General features: G+C 40.1%; 1 protein-coding gene and 1 long non-coding RNA gene across 2 annotated transcripts in view; both read left to right on the forward strand.

The window, feature by feature from the left end:
• The window catches only part of CYBRD1 (cytochrome b reductase 1), a 31,301-nt gene extending 29,518 nt beyond the window's left edge, over positions 1–1,783 (forward strand). The window contains exon 4 of the mRNA XM_007110499.3: positions 707–1,783. Coding sequence (XP_007110561.1) covers positions 707–1,007 — 301 coding nt within the window. The 3' untranslated portion in view covers positions 1,008–1,783. The remainder of the gene's footprint in view (positions 1–706) is intronic.
• A 3,960-nt stretch (positions 1,784–5,743) lies between these two features.
• LOC114484231 (uncharacterized) lies at positions 5,744–20,601 on the forward strand. Its single transcript, XR_008618679.1, has 3 exons — positions 5,744–6,570; positions 7,812–7,903; positions 19,646–20,601. It is a non-coding gene; the product is annotated as an uncharacterized lncRNA (long non-coding RNA).
• The last annotated feature ends 220 nt before the right edge of the window (positions 20,602–20,821 follow it).

A 20,821-nucleotide genomic window follows, 5' to 3' on the forward strand; every position in this document is an offset into this window, starting at 1 on the left:
GCATAGTTTTCCTAATTGCAATTCTTAAGCTACAAAATGTTAAATACTTGTTCATTGGACAAATATAATATAAATGTAACAAAATTTTTTAAATGTTGAAAATAAAAAATTTAAATATTTATTTTAAAAAATGTATTATATTATACATGTGATATAACATTAATAATGCTTGGAAGAAAAACCAAACAGTCCAACAAATTGTACTACTCTTACAAAACAACTATTGAAGTTATGCATGCCCTTTCAATCGTTTTGATGTGTATGTTTTTATATTAACTGTAATTATGATATACCTACATTTTTGTATCATTTTTTAAATTTTAAGTGATACAGGTGTTTTAGATGCTATATTATTTTCATACTTATGATTTTTAACAATTTCATACTAATCCATTGAGTGAATTATAGCATATCTTAAATTTCTTCTTCATGTCAAGCTTTAAGGGAATTTACATTGAAGCTGTACCAGTGTGCATTTTGAGCAGATAAATTCAAGACTGTTTGGCATGTTGCTGTATCACGCTAATTTTTTTAAATTTAATTTTTTTTTATACAGCAGTTTCTTATTAGTTACCTATTTTATACATATTAGTGTATATATGTCAATCCCAATCTCCCAATTCATCCCACCACCACCACCCCTAGCTTTCCCCCCTTGGTGTATCACCCTATTTGTAATTGGACACACTCTCTCCTTTTTTTGTAGGAAAAATCCTGCATACAGTACATTCCCACCAGAAGGTGTTTTCACAAATACCCTCGGCCTTCTGATTCTGGTGTTTGGGGCTCTCATTTTTTGGATAGTCACCAGACCACAATGGAAACGTCCTAAAGAACCAAATTCTGTCCTTCTTCAGCCAAACGGAGGCGCTCCAGAGGGAATGGAAGGTTCCATGGCAGTGAACTTTGGCAATATGGACAAATCAGATTCAGAGTTAAACAGTGAAGCAGCAGCAAGGAAAAGAAACATCACCCTTGATGAGGCTGGACAGAGATCCACCATGTAAACTGGGCTAGAGATGTAGCCATATAACTTCCATTAGTTCTACAGTTTAGCTTCTCTTATTTAGCCGTAAGATGATTGAGCTCCACAGACTCAATATTTATTCTAATCATAAAGTAGGATTTCTTGAAAGCGTTTGTATTGATTGAGGCCTATGAACTTACCTGAATTGGAAAGGAGATGATCAATGTAAATAACAGCAGGTGTAAATTGTGGTTATATTACCTTGTTCTTGTTGAGGACCAAAGCATTTAGCACAGTGCCTTGCATAGAACAAATGATGAAAATGTATCTGTCGGTTGGTAAATTTGATAAACTGGCAGCTTCCCTGGCCTCTTGTCATTCAGTCATTCTCTGTTAATTCTGGGAGTCCAGTTGCAAAGTTTTGGAATCAGATCATGAATATGTGGGACAGGATTAATGCTACACAGATGTCATGACTAGAGCACAGAAAAAAATTTAGGAAAGTAACTGGTTCCCTTTTCCCTGTGCCTACCCTTTGCTCCCTCCCCAGCTGTTTTATCCTTAGATTGGCCCTGGAGACCAGGGTTTATATTAGGGCATTTTGGAGCAGTGATAGGGCTGTAGGTAGCTGAAGATCTTGCCTGGTCGGACCTGGAAGTTTTTCTGAAACTGACTTAATCCCAAGGCTTCCTTGGGTTTGTTATACTTTATGATCCAGATTCTAAACTTAATTAGGATGAGAATATGCCTGAATGCTTAAGCAGTATAAACTACTCCACAAACCTTAAAGAGCACTTTTCCCAAAGTTTCTGGTTTTTTTAAACATGGAACTTACTAAGTGTCAGACACTATTCTAAGCACTTTATAAATCTTAGCTAATTCAATCCCCAGACAAAACTTTTGCGGTAGGCACCATTAAAAGCTCCATTTTACAGATGAGAGATCTGAGGTTTGGAGAGGTTAGTAACTTGCCCAAGGTCACACAGCTCATAAGTGGTGAAACTGAGATTCAAAACCTGGCAGTTTGGCACCTCAGGTCAGTCCATGATCCTAACCACCTCACAATGCTGTTTTTTCTGTTATATGCTAATTTATACCTGTTTTGACCCACCTGTAGATAAACCTCATTTGGTGGAATGCAGTAGAGTTGTTAAAATTTACTTTCTGGCTCTGTTTCCAAGGCAGATTTCCCAAATAACCACGGAAAAAGGCCTACCCTTACCTGGAAATTCATCATGGGCACCCTGCCACGGCCAACAAGCCATGGCTTACCTTGATGCCCCTTTGATCTTAAAACTGTCTTGGTAACAAAGAAAGGTTTAGGCAAGAATATCGCTGCTGAACAGCTTTGGGTTTGGAGATAGGAGAGATGGACTTCATGGTCCGCCCTTCCCCAGGGGCAAAAGCTAGGGTCCCTCCTGATTTGGGTGGAATTTTAGGGGACATCTTGTGCTTTGGTTCTCAGTAGCGAATTAAGACTCAGAGATGACAATTTTCATTCATGAGACCTCTGTCTAGGCTCTGGGCTGACTTAAATTAAAACCTAGAGTGGCGCCTATGCTGAAATGTTGCTTTTCATTTGGGATTGATTTTTGGTTTCCCTGCAATTTTAAACCATACAGTTTACACCAAATAAACTTAACATTTTTGGTGCTTAGTGAATTTCTTTTTAGGGTAACTGGTAATTATTTCCATAGACTGAGTACAAGCTATACTCCGTCACATCCCTGAAGCTTCACAATATCCATTCAAGAGTCCCTCACCAAAACACTGTTTTCTTACTTAATTCTATTTCCAAAATTGGCAATAGTGTCATAAGAATCCCTAGTGCCCAGCCCAACGCCTGGCACGTAGTAGACACATAAATTCAGTATAAGTAGAGCATACTACAATTAGGGTGCTAAGTGGAAGGAATAATTGCATTGTCACACAAACATATTTTGGTGAATGGATATTTCATTACATAGAGGTGCACAAAATTCCAGGGCTTTTTAAGGGGAAGGGAATAGTGATGGCCCCAAGGATTGAAGCTGCCATTCCATTTCATATAGGCCAAGAAAGAGGTTATTAGTAAAAAGTTAATTATGGATTTGGCACTAGACTATTCTCCATTGAGAAGTATCTGAACACCCCTCATCTCAGCCCTTTATTTTATCCCTCTTGTGGGCTAATGTGAGGGTAATCTTACAGATATTATAGGAACTTCTTTTCTTTCTTTCTCAACCTTTATGAAAACAATGCATAGTCAAATATATGTAGAAAACCTTTCTGTTTGAGACTCTTCTTTTAATGGGCTTTTTATTCTAATGATAATTGTACCTTTATCTTTCAAAAGCTTGTATGTCCTGCCTAAAGCATCTCCCCACAAAATATCTCTTTTAAAAGCCCACAAAAAGAACAGGGGAGAAGAAAGCCTTAGGTATCAGTTCTAAAACAGTGATTGAAATCTTCCCAAATAATTACAGCTTATATCACCTGCAGAGATAGTCTGGCTTGGCTTACCCCATAATCTAATTTCAGAAAAAAAACGCTTTAACATTCATCTAAATCAACACTAAAGCCTTTTGTCTCAAAGGGTTTATTGAGAAACTCAGATGAATATACTTTTTGAATTAATGTTATCAAAAGTGTACAGCTTCCTGTGCTCCTTGTGTCCTACTGAATCCACCCTCCAAAGCACCTTCTTCCCTTTCCTCTCGTGGTTTCATTTAAGCTGTGTGGGTTGGAAACAGCATCTCAGAGCTTACGATCAAATGACAAAGAAGGTAATTGCACTTTTAAAGGAATACTGACAAGTGGTTTCTGTTTTCTAAAGCAGGGGTCCCCAACCCCTGGGCCAAGGACCAGTACCAGTCCACAGCCTGTTAGGAACCGGGCTGCACAGCAGGAGGTGAGCGGCAGGCGAGTGAGCCAGCGAAGCTTCATCTGCCGCTCCCCATCGGTCCCCATCTCTCGCATTATCGCCTGAATCACCACCCCCCCACTTCCATGTAAAAATTGTCTTCCACAAAATCGGTCCCTGGTGCCAAAAAGGTTGGGGACTGCTTTTCTAAAGGACAAAAAGTAAGAGGATGCCTTGTTTTTAATTAGGCTCTTTTCCCTGCTGAGTAGGAAATTCCAGTGCAATACGGGTTGACTACAACTGCCAAATCTGAAAGCCCAAAGTAAAGTTTTTTGCTAATTTTATTGCAACATGATGGAATTTTTATCTTTGTATGTCCTTTTTTAGATAACTCTGACAGAAAGCTGTAACTGCTATGTCTTAGAGCTACACATAGGAAAGTATAGAAGAAAAACTATTCTTTATCCCCTACAAGATACCTGAAAACTTTAAGTGGAAAAGATTTCTATGTTTAAATTTGCCTTTTTATCTCAACACATTTATGGAAAAATATTAAATAGCCTGAATATTTTATAATTTTGTAGAAAAAAATGCATCTATTTTTTCTTGACTTGTTTTTATATAGTAATAAAAGTTATTTTGGAAGGTATTTGTGTATGTTACAATTTGTCCAGACAAGAAGTTGAAGAAGTTGTAGGCATTGTTCTTTTTTTTTTTTGTCCACACCACACGGCATGTGGGATCTTAGTTCCCCAACCAGGGATCGAACCCATGCCCCCTGCATTGGAAGCATGGAGTCTTAACCACTGGACTGCCAAGGAAGTCCCTGTAGGCGTTGCTCTGAAAGTTTCTTTCCCAGGTTTTTTTGTTTGTTTTTCAATGGGGAAAATTTTTTTTTTAAGTTTGCTTATTGAAAATGCTGTCAGATTTCTCTATAAATTGTACTCTGAGTACCATACCGTTTACATTGCTAGAAGGATGAGAGGACTGTTTCAAAACTGTCATGGTGTTCTCCATATAGGATCTGAGCTGGAACTATACTCTGTAGTGTGGAAGGGAGCCAAGATGTAGGCAATCAAAGCAGATGCAGTTTAAGTTGGGAAAAAACCTATTAAAAGTGCTGGTTATTACAGAACTCTGTGTTCATAGTAACGTATCCTTGAGAAAATACATAATTCATAATGGATGAATTGTTGGATTTTTTTTCCAAATAAAAAAGGATAATTAGTATCTAAGTAGTGCCAATACTCATCGAATCTTAATTTAACTGTTCATTTAGTCTTTTTTAAAAAATTAATTAATTAATTAATTAATTTGGCTGCATCGGGTCTTAGTTGTGGCATGTGGGATCTTTCATTGCGGTGTGGGCATCTCTCTAGTTGTGGCTTGCAGGCCCTAGAGCGCATGAGCTCAGTAGTTGCAGCATGTGGGCTTAGTTGCCCCGTTGCAAGTGGGATCTTAGTTCCCAGACCAGGGCTGGAACCTGCATCCCCTGCATTAGAAGGCAGATTCTTAACCACTGGACCACCAGGGATGACCCTCATTTAGTCTTTTTTTTCACCTACTTTTTGCCACCTGGGAAATGTTAATGGTATTTTATGATGTGTAGGTATAATCACACCATAATAGTATATGTCCTGTTATGCAATAGAGCCATGATATTGTGTGAATTGAATTTGTATAAGTTACATCATATTTTGTCACTGATTTATGTTATTAATTTCAGGGGTACTCTTTCATTTCAGATTGATCTTAATTGGCAAGTACTTTTGACACTTTTTAAATATATGGCTCAAGCACATTGTCATGTAATTTTATATATATCAGCTCATTCAGTTCAATTTGCAGTTGTGCTAGACATGTAATAGTGCCCACCATGCCCCGACCCTTCCAGGCAGCTCCATTTTACTGAGTGCATATTACCTGCATTTCCTCAGTCACAGCTAATTGGATGAGGCGGGGACAGAACACGTTGCCCACGTGCAGCCTCTCCGTAGCTGGCCAACACACTATGGAGTGGCCTGGCATGAAATAAGAATGTCCTCTTTCATTTCATTCCAGATTGAGGAATAAGCATTTCAGAGGATTTTGGTTTTCTCTCTTCTAGGAAATTGAACTGGGAAATATTTCAAGAATAAGTCAGTGAGAATGAAAGCTAAATGAATGCCTAGAGACAGGAGCCATAAGGGATCAGGAAAAAGTCTATAAAGAGCCAGTTGGATTTTGTGGACCACACAGTTTCTGTTCCAACTACTCAACTGTGCCATTGTAGCCAGTAGAGACCACAGACAATAGTAAATGAATATGACTGTGCTCCAATAAAGCTTTATTTACAAAAGCAGTGCAGGTCATACTGGACCCATAGGCCCAAAGTTTGCCAATCCCTGGTCTAGATCATGAGGTAGGGCCATGATATTTCATAGCAGGCTGAAATGATGAGAAATCAAGAACAATGTGGTAAAGAGACAATGCCGATGGTAGAGAGGAAGAATTGATAGTAGATGACTGGAAACACAAGTGGACAGTGGAGGAGTCTTAGGGAGGTGGCCAACTCAAATTAATGGTAGGTACTAGAGTGAAGATCCACAAAATCTTACTGAACTCACAACTTCTGTTTTCTTTTCTCGGAGTTGAGCCATTATGCAATTGAGGAAGGTTAGACTAGACCACCTGAAGACTACCCAAAGAGAGACCTTGGAGGGTGAGACGTCACCTTGGATGTTCAAGCTTCAGATGAGCTCAGATGCATGAGAGATTCCAGGTGAGATCAACAGAACTACCCAGGTGAGCTCCAGTCAACCCACAAAATCATGAGAAATAAATTGTCCTCATTTTAAGCCACTATGTTTTGGGGTGGTTTGTTACAGATCAATGGATGTGAAACACCATTCTTATTTTAAAAATCTAAATGGGTGTAAACTAAATTTAAATAGGAAGTGTTTTCCAGAGTATGTTCTGCAGGACTTATTACATTCTCCTTAGGGGTTTTGTTTATTTTGTTTTGTTGAAAAAAGTTTGGGAAACAGAGTTAAACAAACAAACATTTCTCTAATGTAAGACTTTGCAGACTTTCCCTCAACATTTATTATGAACATTTTTTTGCGGGGGCAGGGCCAAAATTTATTGTGGTTTTTTTTTTGTTGTTGTTTTTAATTGAAGTATAGTTTATTTACAGTGTTGTGTTAGTATCTGGTGTACAGCAGTGATTCAGTTATTCATATATATATCTTGGGATGTTGAATATAGTTCCATGTGCTATAAAATAGGACCTTGTTGTTCAACATTTTCAAACATACAGAGAAGGTGAAGAATTACAGAGTGAACAACATTCACATACCTACCACCTAGAGTCTATAATTAACAATTGCTACATTAGCTTTATCATATTTCTATGTATCCATCCCTTTATTCATCAAATACTCAATCTTAAATTTTTATACATTTCAAAATGTTGCAAACATCAGTAAATTGGTGTGAGGGACATTCTTAGTTTGTTCACCATCATAAAGGGAAAGTATTCAATATTTTATCATTAAGTATATCATGTATGACCTTCATCCAGTTGATGAACTTTAATTTGCTGAATTTTTTTGAAAGTCATGAGTGAAATTGTTAAATTGTATCAAATGATTTTTCTGCATCAACTGAAATAATCATATTATTTTTCTCCTTAATTCTGTTAACATGGTGAAATACATTGATGAATTTATGAATATTGAACCAACTTTGCACTCTTGTCATCTGTATTACAACTAGATATATTATAAACCCACAGTATAGTGTTAAAAGTTTTGCTTTATATAATCACAAGTATTTTAAAGAAATGAAGACATATTACACTCATGTTGCTCAGACCATATTTCAAATTAAAAATCTTCTTACAAAAAAAGAAAGAAAGAAAGAAAGAAAGAAAGAAAGAAAGAAAGAAAGAAAAGAAAGAAAGAAAAATGCAGAAGTAAAAAAATAACCTTTTAAAACTTACCCACATATTTTCTTTTCCAGTGTTCTTCATCCGATGCCTCCTGAAGTCTGTTTCCATCTGGCATCATTTAGCCTCATCCTGAAGAACTTCCTTTGGTAATTCTTTAGTGCAGGTCTGTTGATGATAAATTCTTCTTTGGTTTCTTTTTTCTAAAAATAGTCTATATAATTTTCATTTTAGAAGGATATATTCACTAGACGTAGAATTCTGGGTTGACAGATTTTTCATTTTGGCACCCTAAAGATGTCATTCTACTGTATTTTGGCCTCAATAATTTATAATATTCAGACAGTAGTCAGGGGAATTTCCTGGTGGTCCAGTGGTCAGGACTCGGCACTCTCACTGCTGGGGCCCAGGTTTGATCCCTGATCGGGGAACTAAGATCCCACAAGCCAGGAGGCGTGGCCAAAAACAAACAAACAAACAAACAAATGAAGACAATAATCAGTTGTATTATTGTTTCCTTGTAGGTAATGTGTCTTTTGTTCCTGGCCACTTAGAGTCTGTCATACAGAGTGAAGTAAGTCAGAAAGAGAAAAACAAATACTGTATACTAACACATATATATGGAATCTAAAAAAAAAAAGAAGGTTCTGATGAAACTAGGGGCAGGACAGGAATAAAGACACAGATGTAGAGAATGGACTTGAGGACATTGGGAGGGGGAAGGGTAAGCTGGGACGAAGTGAGAGAGTGGCATGAACTTATATATACTACCAAATGTAAAATAGATAGCTAGTGGGAAGCAGCCACATAGCACAGGGAGATCAGTTCGGTGCTTCAAGATTTTCTTTTTATCTTTGCTTTTCAGCAGTTTAATTATGATATACCTGGGTGTACTTTTTTTTTTTAATTATGCTTTGCGTTTACTGAGCCTCTTGAATCTATAAATTTACATCTTTTATCAAATTTGGGAAATTTTTAGCCATTGTGTCTTAAAATATTTTTCTGCCCCATTCTCTCTTTTCATTCTAGAACTCCATTTACAATGTGTTTGAGCTTTTGATATTGCTCTCAGGTCACTGAGGCTTTGTTCATTTTTTAAAATTATATACATTTTTACTAAGTAAGAGTTTAAGTCATTTTACATTTCTATATTTTATATCCCCTCTTCTACTAAAAAAAAAACCCAAATTTTAATTTTGAAATAATTATAGACTCACAGGAAGTTTCAAATGTAGTACAGAGGTATTTGACCCAGTTTGCCCCAATGATTATATCTTATGTAATTATAGTATAATATAAAATTGGCATTGGAACAATGTGAGTATATAGTTCTATGCCACTTTATCATGTGTAGATTCATGATATCACCACCACAATCAAGATCCAGAACTATTACAAAACCACAAAGATCTCTCATGGTACTCTTTTATATTCTCATCCACTTCCTCTCCCCCCACACCATTTATATTCTCTACCTTCCCTCCCCACCCATTTTTATTATGGTTGTTTTAAATATTTCCTCTACCTATTGAGAATCACATCAGACAGTATTATAATTTTTTAAAAAATAAATTTATTTATTTTATTTTTAGCTGCATTGGGTCATCGTCGCTGTGCGCGGGCTTTCTCTAGTTGCGGTGAGCGGGGGCTACTCTTCATTGTGGCGCACAGGCTTCTCATTGTGGTGGCTTCTCTTGTTGCAGAGCAGGGGCTCTAGGCACATGGGCTTCAGTAGTCATGGCACATGGGCTCAGTAGTTGTGGTGCACGGGCTTAGTTGCTCCGTGGCATGTGGGATCTTCCTGGACCAGGGCTCGAACCCGTGTCCCCTGCATTTGCAGGCAGATTCTTAACCACTGTGCCACCAGGGAAGCCCTCAGTATTATAATTTTTGATTCAACCATCAAACAAAGTTTAGAAGACCCAAGATTAGGAGTAAATCTATTGTATTTACCCTATATATTTACTCTCTCCATTGTTAGTCTTTCCTTCCTGATGTTCCAAGATTCCTTTCTTTTTAGAAAACACTCTTTAACCATTCTTTTAGGGTACGTCTGCTGACAACACATTCTCTTAGTTTTCCTTTGTCTGGGAATGACTTTATTTCCTCTTCATTCTTGAAGGATATTCCCAATGAATATTGAATTCTGGGTTGACAGTTTTTTCTTTCAGCACTTGGAAAATGTTACCCCATTCCTTTCTGGCCTCTAAGGTTTCTGATGAGAAATCTGTGGTCATTTAAATTGTTTTTCCCTTATAGGTCAGGTTGTTTTCTCTCTTGTTGCTTTCAAGATTTTTCCTTTGTCTTTTGTTTTTGGAAGTTTGATTGTGATGTGTATTGGCATGAATTTCTTTGTCCATTTATTACAAGCATGTTTCCATTTCTATCCCTGAACATAACTACAATAGCCACTTTATAATCTTTGTTTACTAATACCAATGTCTTGATCATTTTGAAATGAGTTCCCATTGATTGCCTTTTCTCTTGAATATGGACATGTTTAGGTATTTCTTTTTTTTTTTTTTTTTTTTCGGTACGCGGGCCTCTCACCACTGCGGCCTCTCGCGCAGGCTCAGCGGCCATGGATCACGGGCCCAGCCGCTCCGCGGCATGTGGGATCCTCCCGGACCGGGGCACGAACCCGTGTGCCTTGCATCGGCAGGCGGACTCTCAACCACTGTGCCACCAGGGAAGCCCTAGGTATTTCTTTGTATGTCTACCAAATTTTATTGTATCCTAGACATTGTGAATGGTTGAAGAGACTCTGGGTTCTGTTATATTCCTCTAAAGAGTATTGACCTTTTGTTTTAATAGGCAGTTAACTTGGTCAGACTGACACTATACACTATTTATCTTGCAGCAAGCAGCAGCTGAAGTTTCTGCTCAATTCTTTTAGCTTAGATGAGTTGCTTGGAATCTACCCATGCATATATAGTTCAAGGGCAGCCAAAGATGTGAGTAGAGTTTATGTGCAGAATTTAAGGCTCTCCCTTATAGGCTCTATTCTTCCCAGGATCCTCCCCCTTCTTTCAAGCTCCTGTGGTCACAATGAATTTTGTCCTCTGGTTCTTCAACCAAGTAAAACAGAGTTTTCTGTTGAGTTTCAGCCTCCTTGCTTTACAGAGACCAGGGCCTTCCCTCAGCAAAAAAGCTAAAAATGGAAACTTATCTAGTGCCATTCCCTTTTTCCAAACATAGGCTATACTCCAGTTTCTGTCTGGTTTTCATTGCTTTCCAGTGTCTTCAGGTAGTTTTAAAAAAATATTTTTTCCAGAACTTTTAGTTGTTATCTGTGGAAGCGTTTATCCAATAGAAGCTACTCCTCCATTACTAGAAACTAGAACTTTGCAACACTTTTAATTGCTAATATATAATATGAATCTCCAAGGCAGACAATATAATGTGCAGTATTTTACTAACTGATTTTGACCAGAAAGATCTTGTTTGTTTGTTTTAATGGAACAGCTGCAGAATGACTGCTTTGCTTTGGGAAAAGCTGATCAGAGGACAGCCTTATTCAAGGTGCCCTTACAACTTCTTGCCAAATCCAGACCTTGCTTATCATCCACTTAGATTTAATGCTCACTTAATTAAATGCTGTAGAAAACATACCTGCTTTAAACACCTTGCAATTAAGATGAGTTTGACCTTCGTTATAAGGTAAGAATTGTAAGGTAATACTAAGTGATTGTGTTCACCACTTAAAAATGTCTGAGCATAGGTTTGTGCCACTGGACAAGAGAAAAATTCTGAATATGAGATTGTATTCTGGCAGTTTGACACTTAGAGATGGGAATACAGACAAAACAAATATGTACAGAGATAGGTACATGAGGTGATATGCACCATGTGAAGGCAAAGGCATTTTTTACATGGACTCTGAAAGGAATCTACTACTGACCAATTCAGTACTTTGTTCCAAGTGAGCAACCCATTTGTATTTTCCCAACTTTTTATTTTTTAATTTTAAACTGTAGAATAATTGAAAAATAGTATAATAAACACATATATCCTCTATAATGATTTACATTTTGCATTTCCCACATTTGCTTTCTCTCTCTTTCTGTCTCTCCCAGTCTCCTTCCCCACCATAGTTTTTAACATAAGTTGCAAACATAAGACTTCACCCATAGATACTTCAGCTTGCATCTCCTAAAAATAAATTAATTGCATAATATCATCTAATATCCATTTGAGAAAAGCATATAGATCTTGTCCCAGGTGATGTCTTGGGGATAAGTTAATTTCCTTAGTACAGAAATCATATCTCTTTTCAGAAAAAAAAAAGTTTGTGAAGTAGAAGAGGGAAGCAGAGGGAAAAAAGGGTGGAAAAGATCTTGTGAAGCTAATACTGGTTACTAGTGTGTAAAGTACACACAGTACTTAAGGTCCTATTGTATAGCATAATAGTCTCTGCAATTCTATTCTGGTTTACAATACTACATTGATATGGCAAATTAACTGCTTTAAGTAGTGGTTGCCTGCAAGGCTTAGGACCAAGCACCTCCCTGAAATAGCTTACAAGATGGTCGGGAGCTGGTAAAACAGACCAAACATTACCCCACCTTCTGCGCCTTGCTAAATTCAGCATCTCCTCTAAAACTCGAATCAGGCATCACCTAGGAAAACCCCTCTCTGGCTCCTGCTCCCACCACCCCTTGGTCTGGGTGGAGCATTTCTCCTCAGAGCATTCAAAGAACCCTGCTCCTGCCACGAGCCCTTCTTTTCAGACTGTACCTGTTGCTCTTTGGCTCTCCCTTCCTGATTTCTGTAAGTGTAGAGAGTTTGAATTTGCACGCCCAGGCTTATGGTAGAGCCAGATAGATAGATAGATGTTGAACGTTTATGAAGGGTTAATCACCAAGATAAGCAGATAGCAAGAGAGATGGCCGGTGGTGGGAAAGAGAAGCTGGGGTGGGGCTGCAGAATTGCTGAGAGCTGCTTCCCTCTGTGCCTGGACAGTGGGATTGTGGGGCTGGTCCTAGGCTGAATTAAACTTCCCTTCCTGACTCACTGGCCTTTTTTTTTTTTTTTTTTTTTTTTTTTGGCTGCATTGGGTCTTCGTTGTTGGGTCTTCGTTTCTGCGCGCGGGCTTTCTCTAGTTGCAGTGAGCCAGGGCTTCTCTGCGTTGCGGTACATGGGCTTCTCATTGCAGTGGCTTCTCTTGTTTTGGAGCACGAGCTCTAGGCGCCTGGGCTTTAGTAGTTGCGGCACACGGGCTCAGTAGTTGTGGCTCATGGGCTCTGGAGTGCAGGCTCAGTAGTTGTGGTGCACGGGCTTAGTTGCTCCGTGGCATGTGGGATCTTCCTGGACCAGGGCTCGAACCTGTGTCCCCTGCATTGGCAGGCGGATTCTTACCACTGCGCCACCAGGGAAGTCCTCACTGACCTTTTTTCTTAATGTCTTCCCTCCCTAGTTTCTCAGAGCCCTAACCCTTCTATTTTTCTCTCATCAAAAGCCATTCACACTAACATGTGGCAAGATAGGGAGGAGGAAGGAAAGTAAAAGAGGGCTGAGGCAAGGGGAGTAGTGACAACTTTTAAGTGTGACTTTGTTCATCCCAGGGAGAGCAAAAGTACAAACACAACTCAAGTGTGTGCAAGAGTGTGGAGTGGTGATTAAGATTCAGTTCCCAAGAGATAGAAAAGCATTCCTTCCTTACCTAGCCTTCCACTGCCATTTTCTGTCTCTCTGTCTGTCTGTCTCTCTCTGTCTCTCTCTCTCATAAACACACACACACACACACACACACACACACACACACACACACACACACGTCTCCCTAACCTGTAGTTTGTCAGTTTAAATCAGCACGCAAAACTGCATACATGTGGGCTTCCCTGGTGGTGCAATGGTTAAGAATCTGCCTGCCAATGCAGGGGACACGGATTCAAGTCCTGGTCCAGGGAGGATCCCACATGCCATGGAGCAACTAAGCCCGTGCGCCACAACTACTGAGCCTGTGCTCTAGAGCCCACAAGCCACAACTACTGAAGCCCACGTGCTACAACTACTGAAACCTGCATGCCTAGAGCCCGTGCTCTGCAACAAGAGAAGCCACCACAGTGAGAAACCCGCGCACCACAACAAAGAGTGGTCCCCGCTCACCTCAACTAGAGAAAGCCCGCGTGCAGCAATGAAGACCCAACACAGCCAAAAATAAAAAACAAACAAACAACAACAACAACAAAAACCTGCATACGTGTTTCTTTGCTTCATTAAAAAGACTTTAAAAATTCTTTTTCCACCCCCCATAATTATATTAAATGTATAAAGTTGTTCTCCTCACTCCCTGTTCAATTCTTGGGTTCATGATCTTCCCAAGTACAAATACTTGATTGATTTCAAGAAGGGAGCCCACAAGATCTGCAGGTTGTGAAAATCTCTGGTCCTCCTTCAAGGAGGACGAGAAGAGGAGCCCAGAGCATCGGTGGTCGAGAGCCGTTTCCTCTGGCAATCTGCTAGATCCTTGCTCCCAGAGGCAACCCAGTGCATGGCCGCTGCGCTCTCGTATTTCTAGAGCACTGGATTGGAAGCAGGTGCAAGTGGAGACTGAGAATCATTCTTGTCATGACTATCTGTATGGCAAATCTTCTTTAAAGATTTCTTGTCTTTGGAAACAATGTCCAATAGAATGGACAAATACAATGCTATGCTATAAAATAATTATGTCAAAAATTGTGTTGTAGGTGAATACTTAACAATGTGGAAGAATATTATTAAGTAAAATAATATATGAAACAATTTGTAAATGTGAATGTGCATATATATGTGTGTGTGTATATATATGCATATATACATAACTGAAAGCATAATATACCAAATAGTTAATTAGTTAATAATGGTTCTCTTTGGGTCAGAGTAGGATAATGGGCATTAAAAATTTACCTCTTGGGCTTCCCTGGTGGCGCGGTGGTTGAGAGTCCGCCTGCCGATGCAGGGGACACGAGTTCGTGCCCGGGTCCAGGAAGATCCCACATGCCGCAGAGCGGCTGGGCCTGTGAGCCATGGCCGCTGAGCCTGCGCGTCCGGAGCCTGCGGGAGAGGCCACAACAGTGAGAGGCCCGCGTACCGCAAAAAAAAAAAAAAAATTTACCTCTTTTTATTTTATCTGTATTTCCTATAATTAACATGCATTACTTTTGTACTAAGATAAACATTTACAAGTACTTAAAATTATATTTTATTAGAAATCCATCTGCCTGGTTGACATCATCCAAATCTTGGTTTAGTCTAATTTAACAAGAAATCAAAGACAATATTTTTAAAATCAAAATAAATGCTTTGTTAACATCAGAAAAGAGGAACCAAAGCATCTGCTAAAAGCCCAACTTGGTCAGACACCAGACTGGCCCAAGGATCCTCGTGCTTTGCAGCACTGTTGATCCCCCAGATCCCCAGAGGCATAAATGTTGAAAGTTTCCGAAGGTAATGCAAATTACTGGAATCTGGGCAGTGTAGAAGCATGAGAACTGGACAAAACAGGAAAATCTGGATTCTGGTAAGAACGCTATCATCGTCCAGGAGTGTAGCCTAGAAAAAGTTCCTTGATCTCAATCCTCTCCAAAAACAGGCCCTTCTTATTCACTCATTAATTATTTATTGGGGCTTCCCTGGTGGTGCAGTGGTTAAGAATCCGCCTGCCAATGCGGGAGACACGGGTTTGAGCCCTGGTCCAGGAAGATCCCACATGCCGCGGAGCAACTAAGCCTGTGTGCCACAACAACTGAGCCTGCGCTCTAGAGCCTGGGAGCCACAACTACTGAGCCTGCGTGCCACAGCTACTGGAGCCCGCACGCCTAGAGCCCATGCTCTGCAACAAGAGAAGCCACCGCAACGAGAAGCCCGCGCACCCCAACAAAGAGTAGCCCCTGCTCGCCACAACCAGAGAAAGCCCGCGCACAGCAATGAAGACCCAACGCAGCCAGAAATAAATAAAGTTGTTTAAAAAATTATTTATTGAGGCTTTCCTGTGTGCACAGGCACTGACCTAGGCTCATGCTGGACTGCTGTGAGTCTATGTTATTTTACAGACTTGCACTCAATTTAATTTACACCACCATTTCCATCTTTCTGCAACAGAATTATCTAGAATTCTCAAGGTTTAAGGGTGGAGTAAAACTTTGTAATCTAGATATGGAGGACTCTAGAAAGGAGAGGAGGTGAGTGGCTCCTTGTAACGAAAAGGCAAGACTGTGGTAAGGGATAAATAGAGGAAAGAGTTGGAGATGGACCAGAACCAAACCCACGTGGCTCAGAACAGCCTGGGGGAAGGGAGCAAAAGGGAGAAACCCTGAGCCAAAGCAACGGGGAAAATTGCAGATCATTGTGGTAAATTCCTAAGCATGATTGTCTAAATGCCTTATTTTCCTTGAAGTACAATACATTATTCTTTTCAGGCAACCACAATCTGAACCAAACAATGTTGATTGTGTTTGCAATTACTGCAGGAGAGGGAGAGATTAAGCTAAACATCTTTGTCCTTGGAGATTAAATACTGTACCTAATGGGTAAGATCATAGATTTTGACCAATATAGGGAAGATGTGCCAAAATCAGTAGGAACTGGTGTTTTGTTCCAGAAAAACTATACAGACTAACTATGATCATAAAGGACATAATAGGTCAGGGAAAGTTGTTTTTATACTTCTCAGAAGATACTTAGTTACATTGCTAGATACAGCACTTTATTTTGGTTTTAATATATCATCATTTGATTGTTTTTCCTCATTGCACAATAAGGTGCTTGCCAAGAAAATTCAAGGGCCTATCAGTAATTAACAACTGAGAAACAAACTAGTTGGAATACGCTCACATAATGACATGCACTCACGTTCAAATGCAAACACACACAGAAATGAATAAAGGCCATCTGAGAAAAGAAATACGAGGCATTGAGCAAGGAAAACTGACCACTAATCAGACTTTCACTTTGAGACCAAAATAACTTTGAGCAAAAGTTGGTGAGCATATTCCTTCTTTATGAGAATCCAAAAAGCCCAATGTCATGTTACGTTAAAGGACTCCCCTGTGCTCAGTTATCTTAGCTAAATATGGAGCCAGTGTGTCAAACTAGACGGTGGTTGATAGAAATGTAGAACCTAGTTAGGTGCTCTGACATCAGGACTGAAGATGTTTCTGGCCATTATGACAGTTTGAGTCATTAAAAGAGCACTAACAGCAAAATAAATTCCTGTTTCATTACACACAAGAAATAATCAAGTTCCTTGATTAATAACCCATATGGTGATGGGTTCTCGTCCTTGTGTTAAGAAGCTAGAAAAAGCTCAACTGAGATCATCTTAATGTTCACTCAATTAATAATTGAGATCATATGAATCCAGAAATGTGCCATTTGAGGATTTTTGCAGATATTACCTGCATGGACTAGTGCTCTGTGTATTTTCTAACATTATTGGAGTATTTTATGTGTGCAAAGGCCTACTAGAAAGCTTCTGGCCCTTGCCTCCCTCTCCTTCAGACATCTACAGCTCTGCTTTCCTAAGTAAAATGTTGTAGCATTATAATGCTTTACAGATTGTACATTACATATTATGTAACTAAATATGGAAAGTACACTCTATGGTTCCAAACTTTATCACTTACTAATTGTAAGACCTTCAGCAAGTCAGTCTCTCTGAATTCTAGCTTCTACATCTGTAAAATGGAGCTAAGAATACCTTTTTATTGGTGGCTTTAAAACAAGTCCTCAAATTCTTTGACACTCTTCCCATCAAAAGGTGGAGTCCAGGGCTTCCCTGGTGGCACAGTGGTTGAGAGTCCGCCTGCCAATGCAGGGGACAAGGGTTCGTGCCCCATTCCGGGAAGATCCCACATGCCGCAGAGTGGCTGGGCCCGTGAGCCATGGCCGCTGAGCCTGCGCGTCCGGAGCCTGTGCTCCGCAACGGGAGAGGCCACAACAGTGAGAGGCCCGCGTACCGCAAAAAAAAAAAAAAAAAAAGGTGGAGTCCAATTCCCCTCCCCTTATACATGGGCCAGACTCAGTGACTCATGTCTAAAGAATGTAATGTGGCAGAAATAATACTATGTGACTTCTGAGGAGACAGATTTCCCCCTGGCTCTCTCTCTTGGAATGCTTGTGCTTGAAGCCTAATCACTTCACCATTTAGTGACAAAGCCAAGCTGTTGCAGGGAAAGTTCACGTGTAGGTCCCACGTAGGTCAAGTGTAGATATTCCAAAAACAGAGATGAGCTCCCAGCGGACAGCCAAACATTAGCCACCAGACATGTGAATGAGTGAGTGAGTTTTCAGGTTATTCTAGCCCCCGGTCCTGTAGCCAGCCCAGCTGACACTGAGTACAGCAGAGAGAAACTGTCTTCTCTAAGTTCTTCCAAAATTGTAGATTAATGAGCAAGAAATGTCATTACTGTTTTAAGCCATGAAGGTTTGGGGTGGTTTGTTGTGTAGCAACAGATAACTGGAACAGATTTTGGTATCACAATGAGAATTGAAAACATACAGCAACGACTTCAGGACTGGACAGCAGGCAGAATTTGGGAGGGTCTTCAAGAGACTGTTAAAGAAAACCTCATGGTTCTTGAAGATGTTATTGGTTAGGGGTGACAGGAAAGTGAGGAAATGTTATTGGGAGCTGTCACATAGTAGTAGAAAGTTAGCAACAGTGTCACCTATGGTAACATGGAAGATAAAAAATATACCAATACTCTGGTTCCTCTTCAGAACGCCTAAGTCTTTCGCCAAAAATATACCAAATTATGCAAATGACCTATCTAAGGAGATTTTCAGGAAGAGCATTGCATTGCTGCCTGGTTATTCTTACTGACTACAGTAGAATGCAAGAAGAGAGAGAAACTAAAGAAAGAACTGTTAAATATATAGCAGGCAGGAATTGCTAGGTTTGAAGTAACAGTTTCTCCTTCCTCACCTCTTCATTTGGCAAAATAAATGGCTTCCAAGTGAAGATCAAATCCAGAGTCCTGTCATGAAACACGGCCCAAAGGTGAAGTCACGGGTGTGACTATAAAACTCTTTGTAGGGCTTTCCTGGTGGTGCAGTGGTTGAGAATCTGCCTGCTAATGCAGGGGACACAGGTTCGAGCCCTGGTCTGGGAGGATCCCACATGCCGCGGAGCAACTGGGCCCATGAGCCACAACTACTGAGCCTGCGCGTCTGGAGCCTGTGCTCTGCAACAAGAGAGGCCGCGATAGTGAGAGGCCCGCGCACCGCGATGAAGAGTGGCCCCCACTTGCCACAACTAGAGAAAGCCCTAGCACAGAAACAAAGACCCAACACAGCAAAAGTAAATTAATTAATAAACTCCTACCCCCAAATCTTAAAAAAAAAACAACAACAAAAACTCTTTGTTAAGACCTCAGAAAGTTTTAAGGTGTTGCTTCATTGACCCTTTCAAGCATACAAAAGATCTGCAAACCATCAGGATGTTCTCAGACAGCAGCTTTGGAGACGCTGAGGTAGAGAAGGGCTAAATGAGATCTGTGGGTGTGGCTTTTGCCAAATAGAGTTGGTTATAGATTGATTCATAAGAAGCCTACAAAAAAAAAAATTTTTTTTTTTTTAAGAATTATAATCGGCTTAGACCAAGAGGGACATTCAGGCCTTTGAATTCCCAAAGGGTGAAGCAGTCTAAGAGAACTACTTGGCTGCAAAGATGGACTACTTTTAGTGGAAAAGGAAAAATGACTCAAAGGGTGGAATCGAGTCCAGCTATGGTGAACAACTTCCAGGAAGGAAGACCGGGTCCTAATCAGGGAACTGGCAACACACACTCAGGTGGATTTCAGAACAGCTGTGAACCAGGGACTGCCGTGTGCTTCCCATTTTTCTCCTTTTTGAACAAGTGTCTATAGCTTGACATGCCATCGTGTATTAGGTGTGGTGGACAGATGGCTTGTCTCTTGATTCACAGGTCTTCAGACTGGGAGAAGCTGCACACAGGGGACGGGACCCAAGGAGCCTCAGCCACCCCTGGCCCTGATTCACGTGTCCAGATCATGGACCTCAAGCCTGATGCTACTGTAGGTACAATGTTTTAGGGATCTAGAGAGAGGCGAGTGAGTATATCTTACATGTAGTGGGAAATGTAAATAATTCATGTTCAATGGGCAGATTGTGAGGTCTTAAAACATGTCCACAAATTCTTTGATATTCTTGCCAACAAAAGATGCAGCCTAATTCCCCTTCCCTTGGAAGTGGCTGGCCTCAGTGACTTGCTTCTAACAAATAGAACGTGGCAGAAGCAATCCTGTGTGACTTCTCAGATGATCACAAAAGCAGAGGCAGCTTTTGCCTTGTTTCTTTTCTCTTGGCATGGTTTGCCTTTGGAATCCAGCCACCACTGTGGTAGGCGGCCAAGCAGCCACAGGGAAGGGCCGTGTGGAGGTGTTCTGGCCACAGCCCAGCTGCTGTCCTGGCTCCCACCCAGCCAGCATCACCTGGCAACCTGTGAGTAAGCGAGTTTGCAGATGGTCCCAGCCAGCAGTCTCAAGCCACCCCAGATATGCCCTGGGAAGCAAAGACAAACTGTCCCTGCCAAGCCCTGCCCAAATTACAAATTCACGAGAAAAATAAATGCAATCATTGTTTTAAGGCATTAAGTTTTGGGGTGGTTTGTCACGTGGCAAGAGATAATGGGATGTTGATGCGTAAATGGTTACTAGAAATATCCACATATGTAAATACAACCTTGTAACAGTTACCAGATTTTAGGCATTATAAACTACAATTTCTTTATGGTCCTCAGCTTTATCACCTACTAATTGTGAGACCTTTAGTAAGTCAGTCTCCTGAGCATCAGTTTCTGCAACCGTAAAATGGAGATGAAAATACTTGTCTTAAAAAAAATCATTTATGAAGATTATATAGCAACAAAGAAAATGATGATATGTTATTATAGGTTATAAAACTAGATTCAAATGATTGCAACTGTAAAAATGTGCAGATGAGAAATAGATGGATTAGGTTAGTAGGCTTAAAAGTCATTTTTCCTTCCATTTTCCAAATTTCAATAAGATTATTTACTTCAGTAATAATAATTTTTTAAAAAAGTATTTTCAAAAATCCCACTGTGCACTCCCAGCCCAAA

Source organism: Physeter macrocephalus, chromosome 2, assembly GCF_002837175.3.
Source record: "Physeter macrocephalus isolate SW-GA chromosome 2, ASM283717v5, whole genome shotgun sequence".
NCBI classification, from domain to species: domain Eukaryota; kingdom Metazoa; phylum Chordata; class Mammalia; order Artiodactyla; family Physeteridae; genus Physeter; species Physeter macrocephalus.